Raw genomic sequence first — 21093 nt, 5'->3', positions numbered from 1 at the left:
CTCCTGGAGAGATTTGAGGTCGACCTCTAGGGTTTTGGAACTGGGGATATAGGGGATTTGAAGCCCGTTACACTCCACCTGAAAAAGAAACATTAGCAGCATATGAAGGATTTTGAGCCACTTCAGAAGTACTTGGTACTGAAGCACAGCTTCTTTTGGCACCTTGATTGCCTGTGCTCAGCTAGATGTTCAAAGGGAGGGAGGGTTTCCTCTACGCATCATGCAACTGATGCTACACGGAGTAACTGGGCTGCACTGATAATGCAATGGGCTTGAATGGCAAACCCCTACCACCTGGGAATCCTGGAAGGGATCATGGACTGGCTGGAGGGCCAAAACTTCGGAGTGTCCCCAGAGGACATGACTTGTGCAGAAGAGGCCCCACTGTATAATAAATTACTAGAAAATGAGAAGCAATATGCCTTGTTTACAGATGGATTCTGTCATACTGCAGAGGTGGTGGAAAGCTGTCGTGTTGAGTCCTACAGGACAAGTCACAGAAACTGCTGAAAGAAAAGGTGAATCAAGTAAGTTTGCAGAGGTGAAAGCCATCCAGCTGGCTTTAGGTATTGCTGAATGAGAAAAATGGCCAGTGCTTTATCTCTATATGAACTGATGGATGGTGGCAAATGCTCTGTGGGGGTGGCTATAGCAATGGAAGCAGAGCAACTGGCAGCACAGAGGTAAACCCATCTGGACTGCTGAATTGTGGCAAGATATTGCTGCTCAGGTAGAGAACCGGGTTGTAAAAGTACATCACGTAGATGCTCACATACCCAAGAGTCATGCCAATGTGGAACACTGAAACAATGGGCAGGTAGACCAGGCTGCTACAATTGAAATGGCTCAGGTGGATCTGGGCTGGCAACATAAGAGTGAGCTATTTATAGCTTGATGGGCCCATGACACATCAGGACATTTAGGAAGGGATGTAACATACGAATGGGCTTGTAATTGAGGAGTTGACTTGAGTAATGATGTCATTGCACATGTTATCCATGAATGTCAATCATGCACCATAATCAAACAAGCCAAGCGGCTAAAGCCTTTTTAGCATAGAGGATAACAGCTGCAATATCAATATGGGGAAGCCCAGCAGATTGATTATATCGCACACCACAAACTTGCCATGGCAAGCACCATGTGCTTACAATGGCAGAAGCAACTACTGGATGGCCGGAAACATACCCTGTGACATGCCACTGCCCAAAACACTATCCTGGGCCTTGAAAAGCAAGATCTATGGTGGCACACTGTCATGAGCCTGGTTAGCCGATGACAAGAATACAGATGCTCTCCCCCACCTCTCTCTCTAACGAGAGAAAGAAGAAAGAAAAAGACATTTATGAGTTTAGAAAAAACTAAACTAATGAAATATAATAATAACAAAAAATTGAAATAATGAAATAGATCAAATATATATAAATAAAGATACAAAATCATATCAAGCTCCCACAGAAATGGCACTGACAGGCAGCGGGGAAGTTCCAGACTGGTCTCAGTGCCAAATGGGAATTGGATTCCAAAACACTGATAAAGAACAAAGGTAGACGAATTGACAACAACCTCCTCAGACATCAGTCACTAAAAGTGGGGTGGGGGGAAGCAATGACATTAACAATCACCAACACCACGACAACCACCACCACCACCAGGACAACCACCACCACCACGACCACAACCACCACCACCACCATGACCACCACAAAAAACACAATCACCACCACCACCATGACACGACCACAACCACCACGACCACCATCACCAACACCACGATGACCAACACGACCACTACCACCACCACAACCACGATCACCGTGACCACCACCCCCACCATCCGCACCACAAACCCCACAACCACCACTACAACCACGACCACCACCATCGCCACCACAATGACCACCACGACCACTACCACCATGACCACTACGACCACTACCACCACGACGACAACCACAAACACCACCACCACGACCACCATCACGACCACTACCACCACCACCATGACCGCAATCACCACGACCACAAGGACCACCACCACCATGACCACAAGGACCACCACCACCACAATGACCACCACCCCCACGATCACCCCGACAGCAACCACGATCACAGCCACCACCAGGACAACCACCACGACCAACACCACCATAACGAGGACCACTGAAACAGAAAACAGAGGGATTAACCATGACAGGGACGTATATCTCAACCTTGGAGGGGAGGAAAGAAAACAAAGAATTTCCCAATTAGCGGAGGCGGGCCTCAGCCTTGAAGGAACACTTCGCAAGCAAATGGGAACATCCTGACTGATAACAGGAGAAGATAACCAGAGACTTTACGACCCCTGGCAGACCACGCAGAAGACAAGCGGAACATCCTGATCGATTACAGGAAGATAGCAAGAGACTTTTACGGCCTCTATCAGCAAAACAATCGAATCGGTTCAGTGATCGTGGAACTTACTCCCTAAGACGCCCCCCCAAAGAAAAACACCAGGAGAAGATACGCACATGCCTGAAGGATGAGACTTATTATAATGAGGCTCCGGAAATAATTAACATAGTCACACCTATTGTTAGAACTAATTGTATTAGCCCATCCCATAGTTTGCATATGTATGATTTACCTTATAAATAACTATGGGTTTAGCCTAAGGGTGTGCAAGTTTGGAGGAGCAATCTCCCTTGCACCCGGCGCCGCAATAAACATACCTGCTTTATAACTCTCTTCGAGTTGTAAGGTTTGTTTCCGCGCGTCAATTTGGCGACCCAGGTGGGACCCTCTCTGTCCGGCTGCGGGACCTGCTGAGGACGGGACTCCTCTGGGCGCCCCCGAGATTTCTCGGGAGGACTCCCCCACTCATCCAGATCACCGCAGGGACAGACAAGGACCATCTATTGCGGACCAGGTATGTTTAGGGTTTCTTAAGGGGGGGACCTGTAAGTCGTGAGGAGACATCCTACGCGTGGTAAAGAGTCGGCGTACTCGCCCCGGGGTATGCTCAAGCTTGGGCTAACGGTTGGGTTATGCTTGTGTGGGATCCCTTGGTTTTAGGTTTTATGTTAGTGTGTGGAATTGTAATACTGTAATACTGTTGATTATATGTTGTATTTATCCTAAGGTATCACTACCATGTTATTACTTGTTGTATTTGTCATAAGGTACCACTACCGTGTTATTGTCTAATATAAGGTGGAAATTATTGTATGAGTGAAATGAGTGATTGAGACGCGGCACTGCTGCGGAGCGAGTGCGGAGTTCTGATCCGCGGTTCCGTGTTCTCCGCGAGGAGAGCGGCCGGAGACGAAGGAAGTGTATGACAGACTGTAAAGAAACATTGTGTGAACCTAATATTGAGAATATTGAGTGGCAGTGTCTTGGACATTCGGATAACGTTTGTGATCCTATTTTTATCCTAAAGTGTTTTGCTTGTAATACGGAGGTTTGGGTAGATCAGGAAGACGATTTTTGGTGTTCACAGTGTGGAAGCTGGACTGAGTGGGAAAAAAATCGAGCGGGCGGGAGAGTTGAAACAAGTAATCTGTGGAGACATAGCCTACCCCTGGGATAAAGGTAGCGACAGGGATATAGCTGTACCGTTTCCCAGGAGGGAAACAAGAATAACACCCAGGTGACACACGGAGATCAGGGTCACCTCTTAACCAAGGGGGTAAGGAGGACATAAAATGGGCAATAATCAAGGGGGCGTGATACTGAAAAAGAGTCCCCTAGGGTGTATTTTAGCACACTGGAAGGAGATCGGGGGCTCACCAGGTGGCAGCGTGGACAAGAAAACCTTAAATAAATATTGTAATCAATGGTGGCCCCTTTACAAGTTAGATGATCAGGAGAAATGGCCCTTTAACGGGACCCTTAATTACAATACTATATTACAATTAATGCTATTCCTTAGAAAGAAAGTGGGATGAAGTCACATATGCAGACATGTTTTTCACCCTTCGGGACCACCCCAAATATCAGCAGGACTGTGGACTGGTGGCTCCACAAGACCCAATAGTGTAATAAGAAAGAAGGAAAAGGAAAGTTGAAGAGATGTTGCAGCAAGTGATATCCGGAGAGAGTTGAGGCTGGCAGAAAGCAGAGAAGCGTGGAGAGTGTTAAGATGGAATGAAAGATAAGTGAGAGTCAGTAGCGGCGCTACAAGAGAGTAAAGGATTTGGAGATATGAGACCTAAAAGGCCTCTGAGAAGGGAAGGATAAAGGTCCAGGCAAAGGGGGACTGATGGGGACCTGGGGAATCTACCCTAGCGGATCCACTGGTTACTCTAAGGCTAGGGAAAAAGCAACAAGAAATAGAATTTTTGGTAGATACAGGAGCAACGTTCTCGGTCTTGAATCAAGCCCTGACCCCTATTGATACTGATTTTGTAACAGTAAAGGGAGCCACTGGCCAGAGTGAACAGGCATATTTTCTCAAACCTCTTAGGTTCAAATTGGGAAAACAATTGGGGATACACAAATTCTTATATATGCCAAGCTCCCCGAAACCCCTGCTAGGGCGAGATTTATTAGAACAATTGGGAGCAGAAATTAAATTCAAAAAAGGAAAAATAGAACTTCGGATAAGAGAAGATCAACTAATTGAAGTACTAAGTTTGGCCCTGATAGGAACTCCCATTACTCCAGGAGTGCCTGAGGAGATTAGAGACCAAATTTATCTGGGGGTATGGGCCTCGGGAGTGCCGGGGAGAGCAAAAAGTGCTTCCCCTATAGCGATAAAACCCAAACAAGGAGCACGACCAGTGAGAGTCAAACAGTATCCCCTCAGGATAGAGGATAGGAAGGGGATCCGACAAACTATAGACCAGTTTATCGAGTATGGGCTGCTGAAAGAATGTGAATCAGAGTATAACACTCCAATATTACCTGTCAAAAAGCCGGATGGTAGCTATCGCATAGTACAGGATCTCAGGGCTATCAACAAAATTGTTGAGGATTTACATCCGGTAGTAGCAAATCCATACACTCTTCTAACTAAATTGGTACCTGAATTGGCATGGTTTACCGTCTTGGACCTAAAGGATGCCTTTTTCTGCTTGCCTCTGAGCCCAGAGAGCCAACTTTTGTTCGCATTCGAGTGGGAAAACCCAGAATCTGGAAGGAAAACACAGCTTACATGGACTGTGCTACCACAGGGCTTTAAAAATAGCCCAACACTTTTTGGAAATCAGCTAGCCAAAGACTTAGAACAGTGGAAACGCCCACCTGGGACAGGAGTGGTATTGCAGTATGTGGACGATATGTTACTCACCACCGACACCAGAGAGACATGCCTAGAATGGACTGTGAGCCTGCTAAATTTTCTTGGACTTAATGGCTATAAAGTTTCTCCACAGAAGGCACAGATAGCCCAGCAGCAAGTGACCTATCTGGGATATGAAATAACCGCAGGCCAACGGACACTCGGGAAGGAGAGGAAAGAAGCCATCTGCCAGACACCTCGACCACAGACGCCTAAGGAACTTCGGACCTTTCTAGGGATGACAGGATGGTGTCGTCTCTGGATATATAACTACGGACTCTTGGTAAAGCCGCTATACGAGTTACTAAAATCTAACTCAAAGAATATTGTGTGGAATAAGGAAGCGGACAGAGCCTTCCATCAGTTAAAAAAGAGGTTAATGGAAGTGCCTGCCCTGGGGTTACCCGATATTACTAAACCTTTCTGGTTGTTTTCCTATGAAAAGCAAGGAATGGCCTTAGGAGTCCTGGCTCAGAATCTGGGACCCTATCGGAGAGCGGTGGCCTACTTCTCTAAACAGCTCGACGGAGTAAGTAAAGGGTGGCCTAGCTGTCTCCGAGCAGTGGCAGCAGTGGTAATAAACATCCAAGAGGCCCGTAAGTTCACCCTAGGCCAGAAAATCACAGTTATGGTTTCACACACCGTCTCAGCAGTACTGGAAGTAAAAGGAGGGCATTGGCTTTCGCCTCAGAGGTTTCTCAAGTACCAGGCTATCCTGATAGAGCAAGATGATGTAGAAATAACAGTAACTAATATTGTCAATCCAGCCTCTTTCCTCAGCGGAACAGCAGGAGAATCAGTGACCCATGACTGCTTGGAGACAATCGAGGCTGTGTACTCCAGTCGACCAGATCTGAAAGAGGAACCATTGGAAGATGCAGAGGATTCCTGGTTCACTGACGGGAGCAGCTTCATTCAGCAAGGGATAGGCAAAGCTGGCTATGCAGTAACCACCACAGAGAAGGTAATAGAGTCCAAAGCTCTGGCCCCAAATACATCAGCCCAAAAGGCTGAGATAATAGCACTAACCCGAGCGCTGGAACTAGCCAAAGGAAAACGGATAAATATCTGGACAGACTCTAAATATGCTTTCGGGGTGGTGCATGCTCACGGGGCAGTCTGGAGAGAAAGAGGACTCTTATCTACACAAGGGAAACACATAAAACATGCTGAAGAAATTCTTAAACTCTTAGATGCAGTATTACTGCCTAACAAAGTGGCTATCATGCACTGCAAAGCTCACCAAAAAGGGAACACCGCTGTGGAACTGGGTAACGCACTGGCGGACCGAGAAGCCAAAAGGGCAGCAGAAATGGGTAATGCAGAAATACAATCCTTGGTCCCAGATGGTAAGATACAAATTGATGACGAACCTAAATATTCTAGGGATGATCACAAATTGATCAAAGACTTAAATGGGAAAATCGAAGGGAAATGGGCCAAAACCCCACAGGGAAAAATAATAGTGCCTTTTTCGTTATTATGGGCAGTGGTCATGGCAGAACATAGAAAATCCCATTGGGGAACAGAGGCACTTTACAGATAATGTCTACAGAACAACCCTAGGACAGGTCCCAGAGTCCAGTTCGGCCAAATAGGAAAGGGAAACTATCCGGGACAACAATGGCAAATTGATTTCTCAGAACTTCCAAGAAAAGGGGGGTTTCGATACCTATTGGTACTAACCGATACCTTTTCAGGATGGCCAGAGGCATTTCCCTGCCGAACCAATAAAACAAGAGAAGTGGTTAAAGCATTGTTGCAAGAAATTATACCAAGATTTGGGGTTCCCGCAGTGATTTCCTCGGACCGAGGATCTCATTTCACTGCAAAGGTTGTTTCAAAAGTAAACAGATTATTGGGTATAGATTGGCAACTTCATACCCCATACAACCCACGATCGAGTGGTCAGGTAGAAAAGATGAATCACTTGATCAAAATTCAGATTGTGAAACTAGGCCAGGAAGCTAACTTGACCTGGCCCCAGTCATTACCATTAGCCCTTCTCAGGATAAGAACAAAACCCAGAACCAAAGAAGGCTTGAGCCCCTTTGAAATACTATATGGGAGACCATATAGTATACAAGACGGGACATCTACAGAAGTGGGGAATGAAATATTGACAGATTACATGATAAATTTACAAAAACAGCTCCGAGAGGTAGAAAAACTGGTTCTAGTGACAAGGGGAACAAGATTCCATAGCTTTGTAAGGTGGCTTATACCATCCCTAGGCGTTAGTGAATTGGAGAAAGCAATTGTAAACATATCAGCTACTATAGAAGCGCTTGAGAAATCTACAATAGATGCTATACAGGCACTTCAACAAGAAGTCCAGTCATTAGCAAATGTAGTTGGACAAAATAGAATGGCATTAGATTTACTAACTTGGAAAGAGGGAGGCTTATGCACAGTGATTAATCAGAGCTGTTGCTCATATGTAAACGAAAGCGGAAGGATAGAAAAAGACTTACAAAATCTCATAGCTAAAACTCAGATCTTGCATCAGACTGCGCAGGATGATACCACATTTGGGTTCTCAGACCTTTGGGAAAAGTTAACCTCATGGTTACCTAGTCCGGCATGGCTTAGACAACTGTTTATCCTTCTAGTAGCAGTGCTTATGTTAGGAATTTTAGTGTGTGTAATAGCTAGATGTTTTATGTGTTGTACCATGGGGGCAAGAGACGAATACATTCAATGGAAAAAGCATCAGCTCCGGGAACGAGTGGAATCAGGGATGTATTTTAGAAATCAGATGGAGAAGGAAAGTGTGTTATAGGCAATTGTAAAAGAATTTACAAATGAACAAAGAAAAGGGGGGATTGAAACAGAAAGCAGAGGGATTAACCATGACAGGGACGTATATCTCAACCTTGGAGGGGAGGAAAGAAAACAAAGAATTTCCCAATTAGCGGAGGCGGGCCTCAGCCTTGAAGGAACACTTCGCAAGCAAATGGGAACATCCTGACTGATAACAGGAGAAGATAACCAGAGACTTTACGACCCCTGGCAGACCACGCAGAAGACAAGCGGAACATCCTGATCGATTACAGGAAGATAGCAAGAGACTTTTACGGCCTCTATCAGCAAAACAATCGAATCGGTTCAGTGATCGTGGAACTTACTCCCTAAGACGCCCCCCCAAAGAAAAACACCAGGAGAAGATATGCACATGCCTGAAGGATGAGACTTATTATAATGAGGCTCCGGAAATAATTAACATAGTCACACCTATTGTTAGAACTAATTGTATTAGCCCATCCCATAGTTTGCATATGTATGATTTACCTTATAAATAACTACGGGTTTAGCCTAAGGGTGTGCAAGTTTGGAGGAGCAATCTCCCTTGCACCCGGCGCCGCAATAAACATACCTGCTTTATAACTCTCTGCGAGTTGTAAGGTTTGTTTCCACGCGTCACCACCACCAAGACCACCATGATTACCACGACCACCACCACCACCACCATCATGACCACCACCACTACCACCACCCCCACCACAAGGACCACCACCCCCACCACGACCACAACCATGACCACCACAACCATCAAGACCACGACCACCATCACCACGACAACCACGATCAACACAAACACCACCACCACCACAACCAAAAACACAACCACCACTACCACGACCAAAAATACGACCAACACCACAATCACGACCACCACCACGACCACCATCACCGCCACGAGCAACACGATCACCACGACCACCACTACCACCACAACGACCACCAACGCCACCATGACTAGAAGGATCACAACGACCAACACCACCACGACCACAACCAGCATGACCACCACTACGACCACCACTACCACCACCAGGACCAACACAAGCACCACCACAACAACAACCACCACAAACACAAGAACCACAATAACAATGACCACCGCTACCACCACCACCACTACCACAACCATCATGATCACCACGTAATGACCTCCACGAGCACCACCACAATGAGCACCACCACCACCACAATGACAACCACCCCACCACTACCACCACCACAACCACGACCATCACCAACACGACCACAAACTCTAAGACCACCACCACCACTACCACGACCACCATGATCACCACAATCACCACCACCACCATGACCGGCATGATCACCATGACCACCAACACCACCACCACAACCACCACCGCTATGACCACCACCACAACAAGGATGACCACCCCCACCACAACCACCACTACCACCTCCATGACAACCACCACCACCACCTCGACAACCACCACGACCACCATCACAACCACCACCACCACCAAAATGACCATAACCACCAATACCACCACGACCACCACAAGCCACGACCACCACAAACACAACCGTGACCATGACTATGACCACCACGACCACTACCACCATCATGACAACCACCACAACCACCACCACCACAACCATGTTTAACAGCAAAACCACGACCACCACCACCACAACTACCACGACCACCACCACCAATACCACCACCACCACCAGCATCACGCCCACCACCACAACAAGGACCACCACACCCACCACGCCCACCACTACCACCACACCAACCACAACCACCACCACGACAACCACCACCACCACTATGATCAAAACGACCAGGACCTCGACCACTACCACGACCACCACTACCACCACACCAACCACAACCACCACCACGACAACCACTACCACCACTATGATCAAAACGACCAGGACCTCGACCACGACCACTACCACCACGACCACTACCACCACGACCACTACCACCACCACCACAACCACCACGACCACTACCACCACCACCACCACAGCCACCACCAGCACCACAATCACCACAACCACCACCATGACCACCACTATGACCACTATGACCACCATGACAACCACCACCACGAGAAACACCACAACCACAACCAGCATGACCACTAGCACAACCACGACCACGACCACCACCATGACCACAACCACCATGACCACTACCACCACCACCACAACCACTACGACCACCACCACCACAACCACCAAAACCACAAGGACCACCACGACCATCAGCAACACCACCACCACCATCACCACAACCACTACGACCACAACCACCACCAAGGCCACCATCACCACCAAACCGACCATAACCACCACCACGATAACCACCACCACCACAACCATCACCAAGACCACCACGACCACCACGACCACAACGACTACCACCCCCATGACCACTACGACCACGACCACAACCACGACCACGAATGCCACGATCACCACCACCACCACCACCACAACCACCACCACGACCAGCACAATCACCATGACCAAGACCACCACAACCACCACCACCACCACCACAACCACTACAACCACCACCCCCACCACGACCACCACCACCACCACAGTCACCACCACCACTCCCAACCACGACAACCACCACCCCCACCACGACCATGACCACCACCACCACGACAACCATATACGCCACCACCACCAACAATACGACCACGACCATGAGAACAACCAATACCACCACCACCACGACAAGCATGACCACGGCAACAAATGCCACCACGACCATCACCCCGACCACCACCACGACAACCACCACAACAACCACCAGCACAACCAGTACCACCACTACGACTACACCCACCACCACCATGACCACACCTACTGTGACGGCCTCCACGACAACCGCCGCCACCACCACGACCACCAGAACCATCACAAGCACCAACACCAAAACCACGACCACGACCGCTACCACCACCACCAGTACAACAACCACCACCAGTACAACAACCACCACCACAACCACTACCACCACGACCAACGCCAATACTACGACCACTACCACCACCACCACTATGACAACCACCACCACCACGACCAACGCCAATACTACGACCACTACCACCACCACCACTATGACAACCACCACCACCACCACGCCCACAACCACCACCACTGAGCCACCACCCCCACCACCACGACCACACTGACCACCACCACGACCACACCTACCATGACCACCAGCACCACCACCAAAACCACCACGACCACCACCACCACACCAACCACCACGACCACACCCACCACCACCATGACCACACCTACCACGACCACCGCCACCATCATGACCACAACCACCACGACCACCATGACCACCACCAAAACCACCATGACCACCACGACCACACCAACCACCACGACCACACCCACCACCACCATGACCACACCTACTAAGACAAACACAACAACCACGGCCACGACCACTATGACCACCATAATTAAGTTCCTGACTTGGGTGGGAGAGGGGGTCGGAGCACTTGACAACAAAAGATCTAATTTTTCCTGTAACCTCCGATTCCTCTCCCTTTCAGCAGCTAATTCGTCTTTCAAAAACATGTTTTCAACTTCCAATTGTCCTTCATGGGCCCTTAAGGCCTCTTTTGTCTTTCGTTCTTCCTCTAAAGCAGCTTTGGTAGCCTCAACTTCAGCTTGCAATTCACACACCTTTTTACTACAATTAGTCAGCGCCTCTGCTTCCGAGTTAGCTACACCCATTTTCTTAACAGCCTCAGATTTCCGTGCCTCCTCCCGTGCACAGACTAAACATGCTCCAAAAACAGTACACAGAACACCTTTACCTTTTCCGTCTTTTTTCTTTTGTTCCTTCTGACACTGCTCTACCCATTCCACCACTTTCCCCTCACTTTTCCACAACCTCTTAGCCTTCTCCCTATCCGCGGGAGAAGGTTTACAACCATGTTTCTGCAATAGCTCGTCCATTATACACCCTGCTCGCTGCGCCATTTTTTGTGACGAAACGGGAAAAAGGACTTCACTGAGAGGTTCAAATTAACAATTTATTTGGACTTCACTCACAGGTCCAATACGTCACTATTGCGAGTTCTATGTGTACAATGGCAATTACACTATTGCAATTTAAAATCAATTCGCGGAATACACTATTGCAACCTACAAGTGATCCCGAAAAGTAACACCACAAACCACAAGCGCGCTAGATATTAATACCTTAAAAGAGTGCACAAATCACGATCTTAATAGCATGCCATATACCATACGTATGTTTCTTTATCACTTACCCCTTCTCTCAGGTAAGGTCGCTCAATCCCTGGGAAGTTACCCTGTACAGCATCCTGGACAAGTGGGGGGACGAATCTCCTACAGGCCAGCTGTATCATTGGAAGATTACCCCCATTTTCCTCCTCAAACCTTGCGGTTTATATTTCCTGATTCTATGGGGGGTGCAGGATTATGCCTGAGTGGATTACACTATCTGGGATGTTTACCTCTGGTGGTGCGATGGCCGAGTCTCTGTTGCCAATTTTGTGATGTCTAGCACTCAAAGTCATGGGACTAGTGGTGGGATGGGACTCAGGGCATTTTATTTGTTAAGGGAGTTAAGGCTCCATTCGGTTTCGGTTCTTATTGTGATGCAATCTTGAGACAACCCCGGGCTGAGCCGTTTTTGCAGCTCCCCCCAAGTTATCTCTGCATAGACAAGGCAAGGCGGAGATGAAGCTGAGTCGGATGACAACCCCCTGCATCTCACCTATTGTACTCTGAAACCGGTTTGGCTGGGTGCTCCCATACACCTACCACAACCACAACAATGACCAGAACCACCACAACCACCACGACCACCACCACTACCACCACAACCACCACAACAACCACCACCCCGACCGCTACAACCACCACCACCACAATCACCACCACCACGACCACGACCATCACCACGAGCACTACGACCACCATCACCACGCCCAGCACCATGAAAACGACCACCACCACAACGACAACCACAACCACCAACATCACAACGGTCAACATGACCACCACGACTACTAGAATGACCACTACCACCACCACCACGACCACCACAACCACCACAACAACCACCACGACCACCACCACTGTAACGACCACCACCACCACCATGACCACACCAACGACCACCACCACTACACCTACCACGACCACCACCACCACCATGACCACAAGCACCACAACCATGACCACCAACACCACAACCACCATGACCACCACACCAACCACCATCATCAACAACACTACCACCACGACCACCACCACAACCACTAGCACCACCACCACTACCACGACCCACACCACAACCTCTACCGTGACCACTACCACCACCACCACTACAACAACCACCACCACCAGAACCACTACCACCACCACCACAACCACCATGACCACCACCACAACTATGACCACCACCACCATGACCACCATAACCACAAGGACCACCATGACCATCAGCAATACCACCACCACCACGGTCAACACGACCACCACGACTATGAGAACGACCACTACCACCACCACCAGCACGACCACAAGGACCACCATGACCATCACCCCGACCACCACCACGACCACCACAACCACACCTACCACGGCCACCACCATGACAAACATGGCCACCACCATGGCGACCACAACCACGACCACCACCACCACCATCATGACCACCAATAACACCACGACCACCTCCACTACTACCACCACTGCCACCACCACCACCACTACCACCACTATCACGACCAACACAACAACCACGACCACGGCCACTACCACCACCACACCTACAACAACCACCACCACCACCATGATCACCACAACCACCATAACCACGACCACCACCACGACCATTATCACTAGCACTACACGGGCCACCACCCCCACCACGACCACTACTACCACCACCAGGACCACTACGATCAGCACCAACATGACGGCCACCACCACGACCACGAGAACCACCACCACGAACACAACCAGCACGACCACTACCACCACCACCACCACGTCTACGACCACCACCACATCCACTACGAGGACCACAGGGTGAGTGCTGCGGCTTTAAATTTGAACAAGATTGAGACGGAGAGGATGCTTCCCGGAGATGGAGAAGCCGAGGGAGAGCAGAGAGGCCCGAAACAAGTCAGGAATCTTGCGAGGGAGCGGAGAGGCTGATGTGCCTGGGGGCGGGCTGGGCGAGCCACAGCAAATTTAAAAGCGGCTATAGCTGCTGCAGAGGAAGAGTGCGTGCTGGGCGCGCATGCGTGAGCACAAGGACAGGAATATCAGCGCACATGCACACATGCGGAGAGCTTGTGGGAAGCAGCCAACAGTGGTTGGTCCCCTCCCGGCGCTAGACAAGAACATGGCCCCAATATGTGCAAAATGCACCACAAGGAAGAATGTGGGAACTCAGACTGAGCTCCCGCAAAAACACGTGGCTGTGCAGGTCTCTGGCTGCAGCGAATGCCTAAGCCTGGCACTTGTTCCAAGGGAACCAGAGACACCGCCTGTGTGCAGTGTGGTCAAATAAACTACCTGCTCAGGCAGGTGGTGGAACTGAAGGAAGAGGCAGAAAGACTTAGAAGCATCAAAGAAAGTGAAAGTGAAATAGATTGGTGGAGCCATACCCTGAGGCATAGGCATTGGGCAGAGGCTCTACAGGAAGTGGATGATCTCCCTTCTGCCTGCCACCAGGCAGAAGAGAGGGACTTAAGGGACAATGGAGAATGGAGGCAGGTCCCTCCTCGGAGGGGCAAGCAAAACCCCTCCCGGACCCCCTCACCTTCCCAGCTGCACTTGCAAAATAGGTATGGGGCTTTGGAAATCGAGGGCCAGGTAAATGAGGATGGAGATGAAGACCCATGCAGTGAGTTGCCCAGAGCTAGCCACCCACCCCCACGCCTTACAACTTCCTCAACAAAGAAAAAAAGGAAGGTAATTGTGGTGGGTGACTCCCTTCTGCGAGGAACAGAAGGCCCCATTTGCAGACTGGATCCATCCCACAGAGAAGTCAGCTGCCTCCCTGGGCTCAGAATTAAGGATATACAGAAAAATCTCCCTACCCTGGTCCGACCCTCGGATTACTATCCGTTAATAGTATTTCAAGTAGGCAACGACGAGGAAGCTACCAGTAGTCCAAGGACAATGAAGAGAGACTTTAGGGCCCTGGGACGGCTGGTTAAGGGATCAGGAGCACAAGTTGTGTTCTCCTCTATCCCACCAGTTGCAGGAATTGATGAGGGGATAAACAGGAAGAGCCAGCAGATTAACTCCTGGCTCCGAGGCTGGTGTAACTGGCAGGACTTTGGTTTCTTTGATCATGGGATGATCTATAGGACACTAGGCCTGCTGGCAACAGGTGGGGCAAGCCTTTACCAAAGGGGAAGAAGAATACTGGGGCAAGAGTTAGCAGGGCTCATTGAAAGGGCTTTAAACTAGGTTTGAAGGGGGATGGGGATGAAACCAGGATTACTAAAGAGGAGCCTGGGAGCAGATTACCAGTGCTGGTGGGTAAAAGCGCTAGCAAGGTCTCGTGGCCTGTTGTCTCAGTAGAGGTGGGGGATGGTAACCCATGTGGTGATGACATCAGGGACAGTGATAGGTTGGCAACCACAGAAGGGTCTGAGCATGGTCAGGGGGGTATTGGGGCTTGGTCCCCCATAAAATTGGCAGGAAAATTAGCCCAGCTAAAGTGCATCTACACAAATGCACGCAGTATGGGCAACAAACAGGAGGAGCTGGAGGCCATTGTTCAGCAGGAAAACTATGATATAGTTGCCATCACAGGAATGTGGTGGGAAGACTTACACAACTGGAGTGCTGCAATCGATGGCTACCAACTCTTCAGAAGGGATAGACAAGAAAGGAGAGGTGGTGGGGTGGCCCTCTATGTTAGAGACAGATTTGAATGCCTAGAACTTAATAATGGGAATGACAGTGTTGAGTGTTTATGGGTTAGAATCAAGGGGAAGGCCAACAAGGCAGACATAATGGTGGGAGTTTATTACAGACCCCCAAACCAGGACGTAGAAGTTAATGAAATATTCTATCAGCAACTGGCAGAGCTCTCGCAATCACTTGTTCTCGTGGGGGACTTCAACTTCCCAGATATCTGCTGGAAATATAACACAGCAGAGAGGGAACAGTCCCGGAGGTTCCCAGAGTGTGTGGAAGACAACTTCCTAACACAGCTGGTGAAGGAGCCAATCAGGGAAAGCGCCCTACTGGACCTGCTGCTTGTTAACAGAGAAGGTCTTGTGGGGGATGTAAAGGTTGAAGGTCGCCTTGGGCAGAGTGGTCATGAAATCATAGACTTTTCAATTCTTGCTGAAGCAAGACGGAGCCAGCAAAACTGCCACCTTGGACTTCCGAAAGGCAGACTTTGGCCTGTTTAGGAGCATGGTTGAGAGTGTCCCTTGGGAGACAGTCCTGAAGGGCATAGGTGCCCAGGAAGGCTGGTCATACTTCAAGGATGAACTCTCAAAAGCACAGGAGAAGGCCACCCCCAGGTCCCATAAAACGAGCCAACGGGGAAGAAGACCGGCCTGGCTAAATAGAGGGCTTTGGCTGGACCTCAGGGAGAAAAGGAAAGTCTACGATCTCTGGAAAAGGGGGTTGGTTACTTATGAGCAATATCAAGGTGTAGTGAAGATATGCAAGGGAAAAATTAGAAGGGCAAAAGCCCAAGCAGAACTTAACTTGGCTACCACAGTTAAAGATAACAAGAAGAGTTTTTTTCAGTATATCAATAAAAAAAGGAAGGCTAGGGAAAATGTAGGCCCACTGAAGAATGAGGTGGGTGCCTTGGTGGTGGAAGACACAGAGAAGGCGGAGTTGCTCACTGCCTTCTTTGCTTCGGTCTTCACTGCCAAAGCTGCCCCTCATGAATCCCAGACCCTGGAGACAAGGGGGAAGGTCTGGAGAGCGGAAGACTTTCCCTCTTTTGGGGAGGACTGGGTTAGAGACCAGTTGGCCAAACTAGACATCCATAAGTCCATGGGCCCTGATGGGATGCACCCACGAGTGCTGAGAGAACTGGCAGATGTTATTGCTGAGCCACTCTCCATCATTTTTGAGAGGTCTTGGAGAACAGGAGAAGTTCCTGAGGACTGGAGGAAGGCAAATATCACACTAGTCTACAAAAAGGGCAAGAAGGAGGACCCTGGGAACTACAGGCCAATTAGTCTCACCTCCATCCCTGGGAAGGTAATGGAGTGACTCGTTCTGGATGTCATCTCCAAACATACTGAAGATCAAGAAGTTATTGGAAGTGGTCAACGTGGATTTACCAAGGGTAAATCATGCTTGACCAATCTGATAGCCTTCTGTGACGTTATAACTGGATGGCTGGATGAGGGGAGAGCAGCAGATGTCATCTACCTTGACTTCAGCAAGGCTTTTGACACTGTCTCCCATAACATCCTCATTAGAAAATTAAGGAAGTGTGGGCTAGATGAGGGGACAGTGAGGTGGATTGAGAGCTGGCTGTGTGACAGAACTCAGAGGGTTGTGATTAATGGAGCAGGGTCAAGTTGGAGGCCTGTAACCTGTGGTGTCCCCCAGGGGTCAATACTCGTCCCAGTCCTGTTCAACATATTCATCAATGACCTGGACGAGGGGACAGAGTGTATCCTCAGCAAGTTTGCTGATGATACCAAACTGGGAGGGCTGGCTGACACTCCAGAGGGCTGTGCCGCCATCCAGCGTGACCTGGACAGGCTGGAGAGCCGGGCAGAGAAGCACCTAATGAGGTTCAACAAGGGCAAGTGCAGGGTCCTGCACCTGGGGAGGAAGAACCCCAGGCACCAATACAGGTTAGGCGTGGACCTGCTGGAAAGCACTACTGAGGAGAAGGATCTGGGGGTCCTGGTGGATAGCAAACTTTCCATGAGCCAGCAATGTGCCCTTGTTGCCAAGAGGGCCAATGGGATCCTGGGCTGCATAGGGAAGAGTGTGGCCAGTAGGTTGAGGGAGGTCATTCTCCCCCTCTACTCTGCCCTGGTGAGGCCACAACTGGAATACCACGTCCAGTTCTGGGCTCCCCATTTCAAGAGAGACAGGGAACTACTGGAGAGAGTCCAACGTAGGGCAACTAAGATGATTAAGGGATTGGAGCATCTCCCTTACGAGGAAAGGCTCAAAGAGCTGGGGCTCTTTAGCCTGGAGAAGAGAAGGCTGAGGGGACACCTTATCTATGTTTACAAGTACCTAAAGGGTGGGTTGAAGGATGATGGAGCTGGACTCATTTCAGTGGTTCCCAGTGATAGGACGAGGGGTAACGGGCACAAGCTGGAACATAGGAAGTTCCATTCAAATACGAGGAAGAACTTCTTTCCGGTGAGGGTGCCAGAGCACTGGAACAGGCTGCCCAGGGAGGTCGTGGAGTCCCCTTCTCTGGAGATTTTCAAGACCCGCCTTGATGCAGTCCTGAGTAATGTGCTCTGGGCAATTCTGCTTCAGCAGGGGAGTTGGACTAGATGATCTCTAGAGGTCCCTTCCAACTCTGACAATTCTGTGATTCCATGACCACCACCACCACCACAACCACCATCAGCACGACAACACCCACCAGGACCACCACCATGACCACAACCACGACCACCACCACCACACCCACCACCACCACCATGGTCAAGACGACCACCACAACTACGAGAATGACCACTACCACCAACACTTTGACAAGCACGACCACGACCACAAACACCACCACCACTATCACCCCGACCACCACCACAACCATCAAGACCACCACCACCAAGACCACCATGCCCACCACCACAACCACCACAACAACCACCGTAATGACCACCACCACCGTAAACACCACCACCACCACGACCACACCTACCACCACCACCACCATGAAAACCACCACGACCACCACCGCCACCAGCACCACCACCACAAGTACCATGACCACGACCACCACCACTACCACAATCACCACCACCGCTATGACCACCATCACCACTACCACCACCACCAACACGACCATGAGCATCACCACCATCACCAGGACCACTACGACCACCACCACCATGACAACCACAAGCACCACCACCACCAGTACGGTCAACATGACCACCGCGACTACGAGAACGACCACCACCACCACCACCACGACAAGCACGACCATGACCACAAAAACCACCACCAACATCACCCCAACCACCACCACAACCACCAAGACCACCACCATGACCACCACCACAACCACCACCACCACCATTACCACCACCACCACCACCACCATTACCACCATCACCACCACCACCAGAACAGCCACTACCACCACCACCAGAACAGCCACTACCACCACCACCACAACCACACCCACCACCACCATGACCACACCTACCAGGACTACCACCGCCACCACCACGACAACCGCCACCACCACGACAACCAGCACCACCACGACCACCACAATCACTATGACCACAACCACCACCACAACCACCATGACCACGACCACTATGACCATCACCACCACCATAATCACCACAACCACAACCACCACCACCCCCACCACGACCACAACCACCATGACCACGACCACTATGACCATCACCACCACCATAATCACCACAACCACAACCACCACCACCCCCACCACGACCACAACCACCATGACCACAACCACTATGACCATCACCACCACCACAATCACCACAACCACAACCACCACCAACACCACTACAAGGGTCACCACCCTCACCACGAACACCACTCCCACCACCACGGCCAGTACGAACACTATCAACACGACTGCCACCACCACCACCACGTCCAGCACCACGACCACCACCACCAGCACCATGACCACACCTACCACGTGCACCACCACGACAACCAAAACCACCACCACCACCATGACCACACCTACCACGTGCACCACCACGACAACCACAACCACCACCACCACAAACATCACGACCACGACCACCACCACAACCACGACCACCACCACTACAACAACCACCCCTAGCAGCACCATGACCATTACAACCACCCCCCCACCACGACCACCATCACCACCACGACAACCATCACACCACCACGAGACCCACCACCACCACCACAACCACCACCATGACCACTACCACCACTTTCACCATCACCACAACCAGCACCACCACGACAACCACAATCACCACAACCATGACCACCACCACGGCCATGACTACGACCACCCCCAGCACTAATATGACCACCACCACCCCCACGACCACCACCAGCACGACCACCACCACCACTAAGACCACCATCACCAATAAAATGACCTCGACCACGACCACCATCACCACGACCACTACGAGCACCACCACCACCACTACCACGACCAACACCACAACCAACACCACCATACTGTCCACCACCACTACGACCAGCACCACCACCACAATCACCATGATGACCACCATTACGACCACCACCCCCACCACGACCACCACAATCACCATGATGACCACCATTACGACCACCACCCCTCCAAGGACCACCACCCCCACAACGACCACCACCATGACCACCACAACCATCACGAACAGCACCGTTACCACGACCATGAGAACCACCAACACTACGATCACCACCATCACCATTACAACCACCACTACGGCCACGAGAACCACCACCACAACCACAACCACCACTACCACGACCACCACTACGACCACCACCACATCCAATACAGGGACCACCCCCCCCTCCATGACCGCCACCACCACTACCACCACCACGAGACCCACCAACACCACCATGACCACTACCACCACCACGACGACCACCACTACAACTAGCACCACCACCACCACCACCAAGACCACCATCACCACGACCACTACGAGCACCACCACCACTACCATGACCAACACACAACCAACACCACCATACCAGTGATTCGGAGAATGAATGGTTAAACGGAGTTAGTGTAGATTTAGTACAGCTTGGCAAAGAACAGAGCTCGGAGCCCA

General features: G+C 50.3%; 1 protein-coding gene across 1 annotated transcript; it reads left to right on the top strand.

The window, feature by feature from the left end:
- The first annotated feature begins 9201 nt into the window (after positions 1–9201).
- LOC141476808 (uncharacterized) lies at positions 9202–20116 on the top strand. The gene is made up of 8 exons (XM_074165605.1): positions 9202–9212; positions 9770–10563; positions 10878–10885; positions 11238–11358; positions 12880–13648; positions 13790–14158; positions 18669–19525; positions 20109–20116. The coding sequence occupies exons 1-8, from the start codon at positions 9202–9204 to the stop codon at positions 20114–20116; spliced, it is 2937 nt and encodes a 978-aa protein (XP_074021706.1).
- Positions 20117–21093: the final 977 nt, after the last annotated feature.

Source organism: Numenius arquata, chromosome W, assembly GCF_964106895.1.
Source record: "Numenius arquata chromosome W, bNumArq3.hap1.1, whole genome shotgun sequence".
NCBI lineage: Eukaryota > Metazoa > Chordata > Aves > Charadriiformes > Scolopacidae > Numenius > Numenius arquata.
The sequence above is the reverse complement of the archived record's forward strand: the minus strand, read 5'-3'. Positions and strand labels throughout refer to the sequence as shown.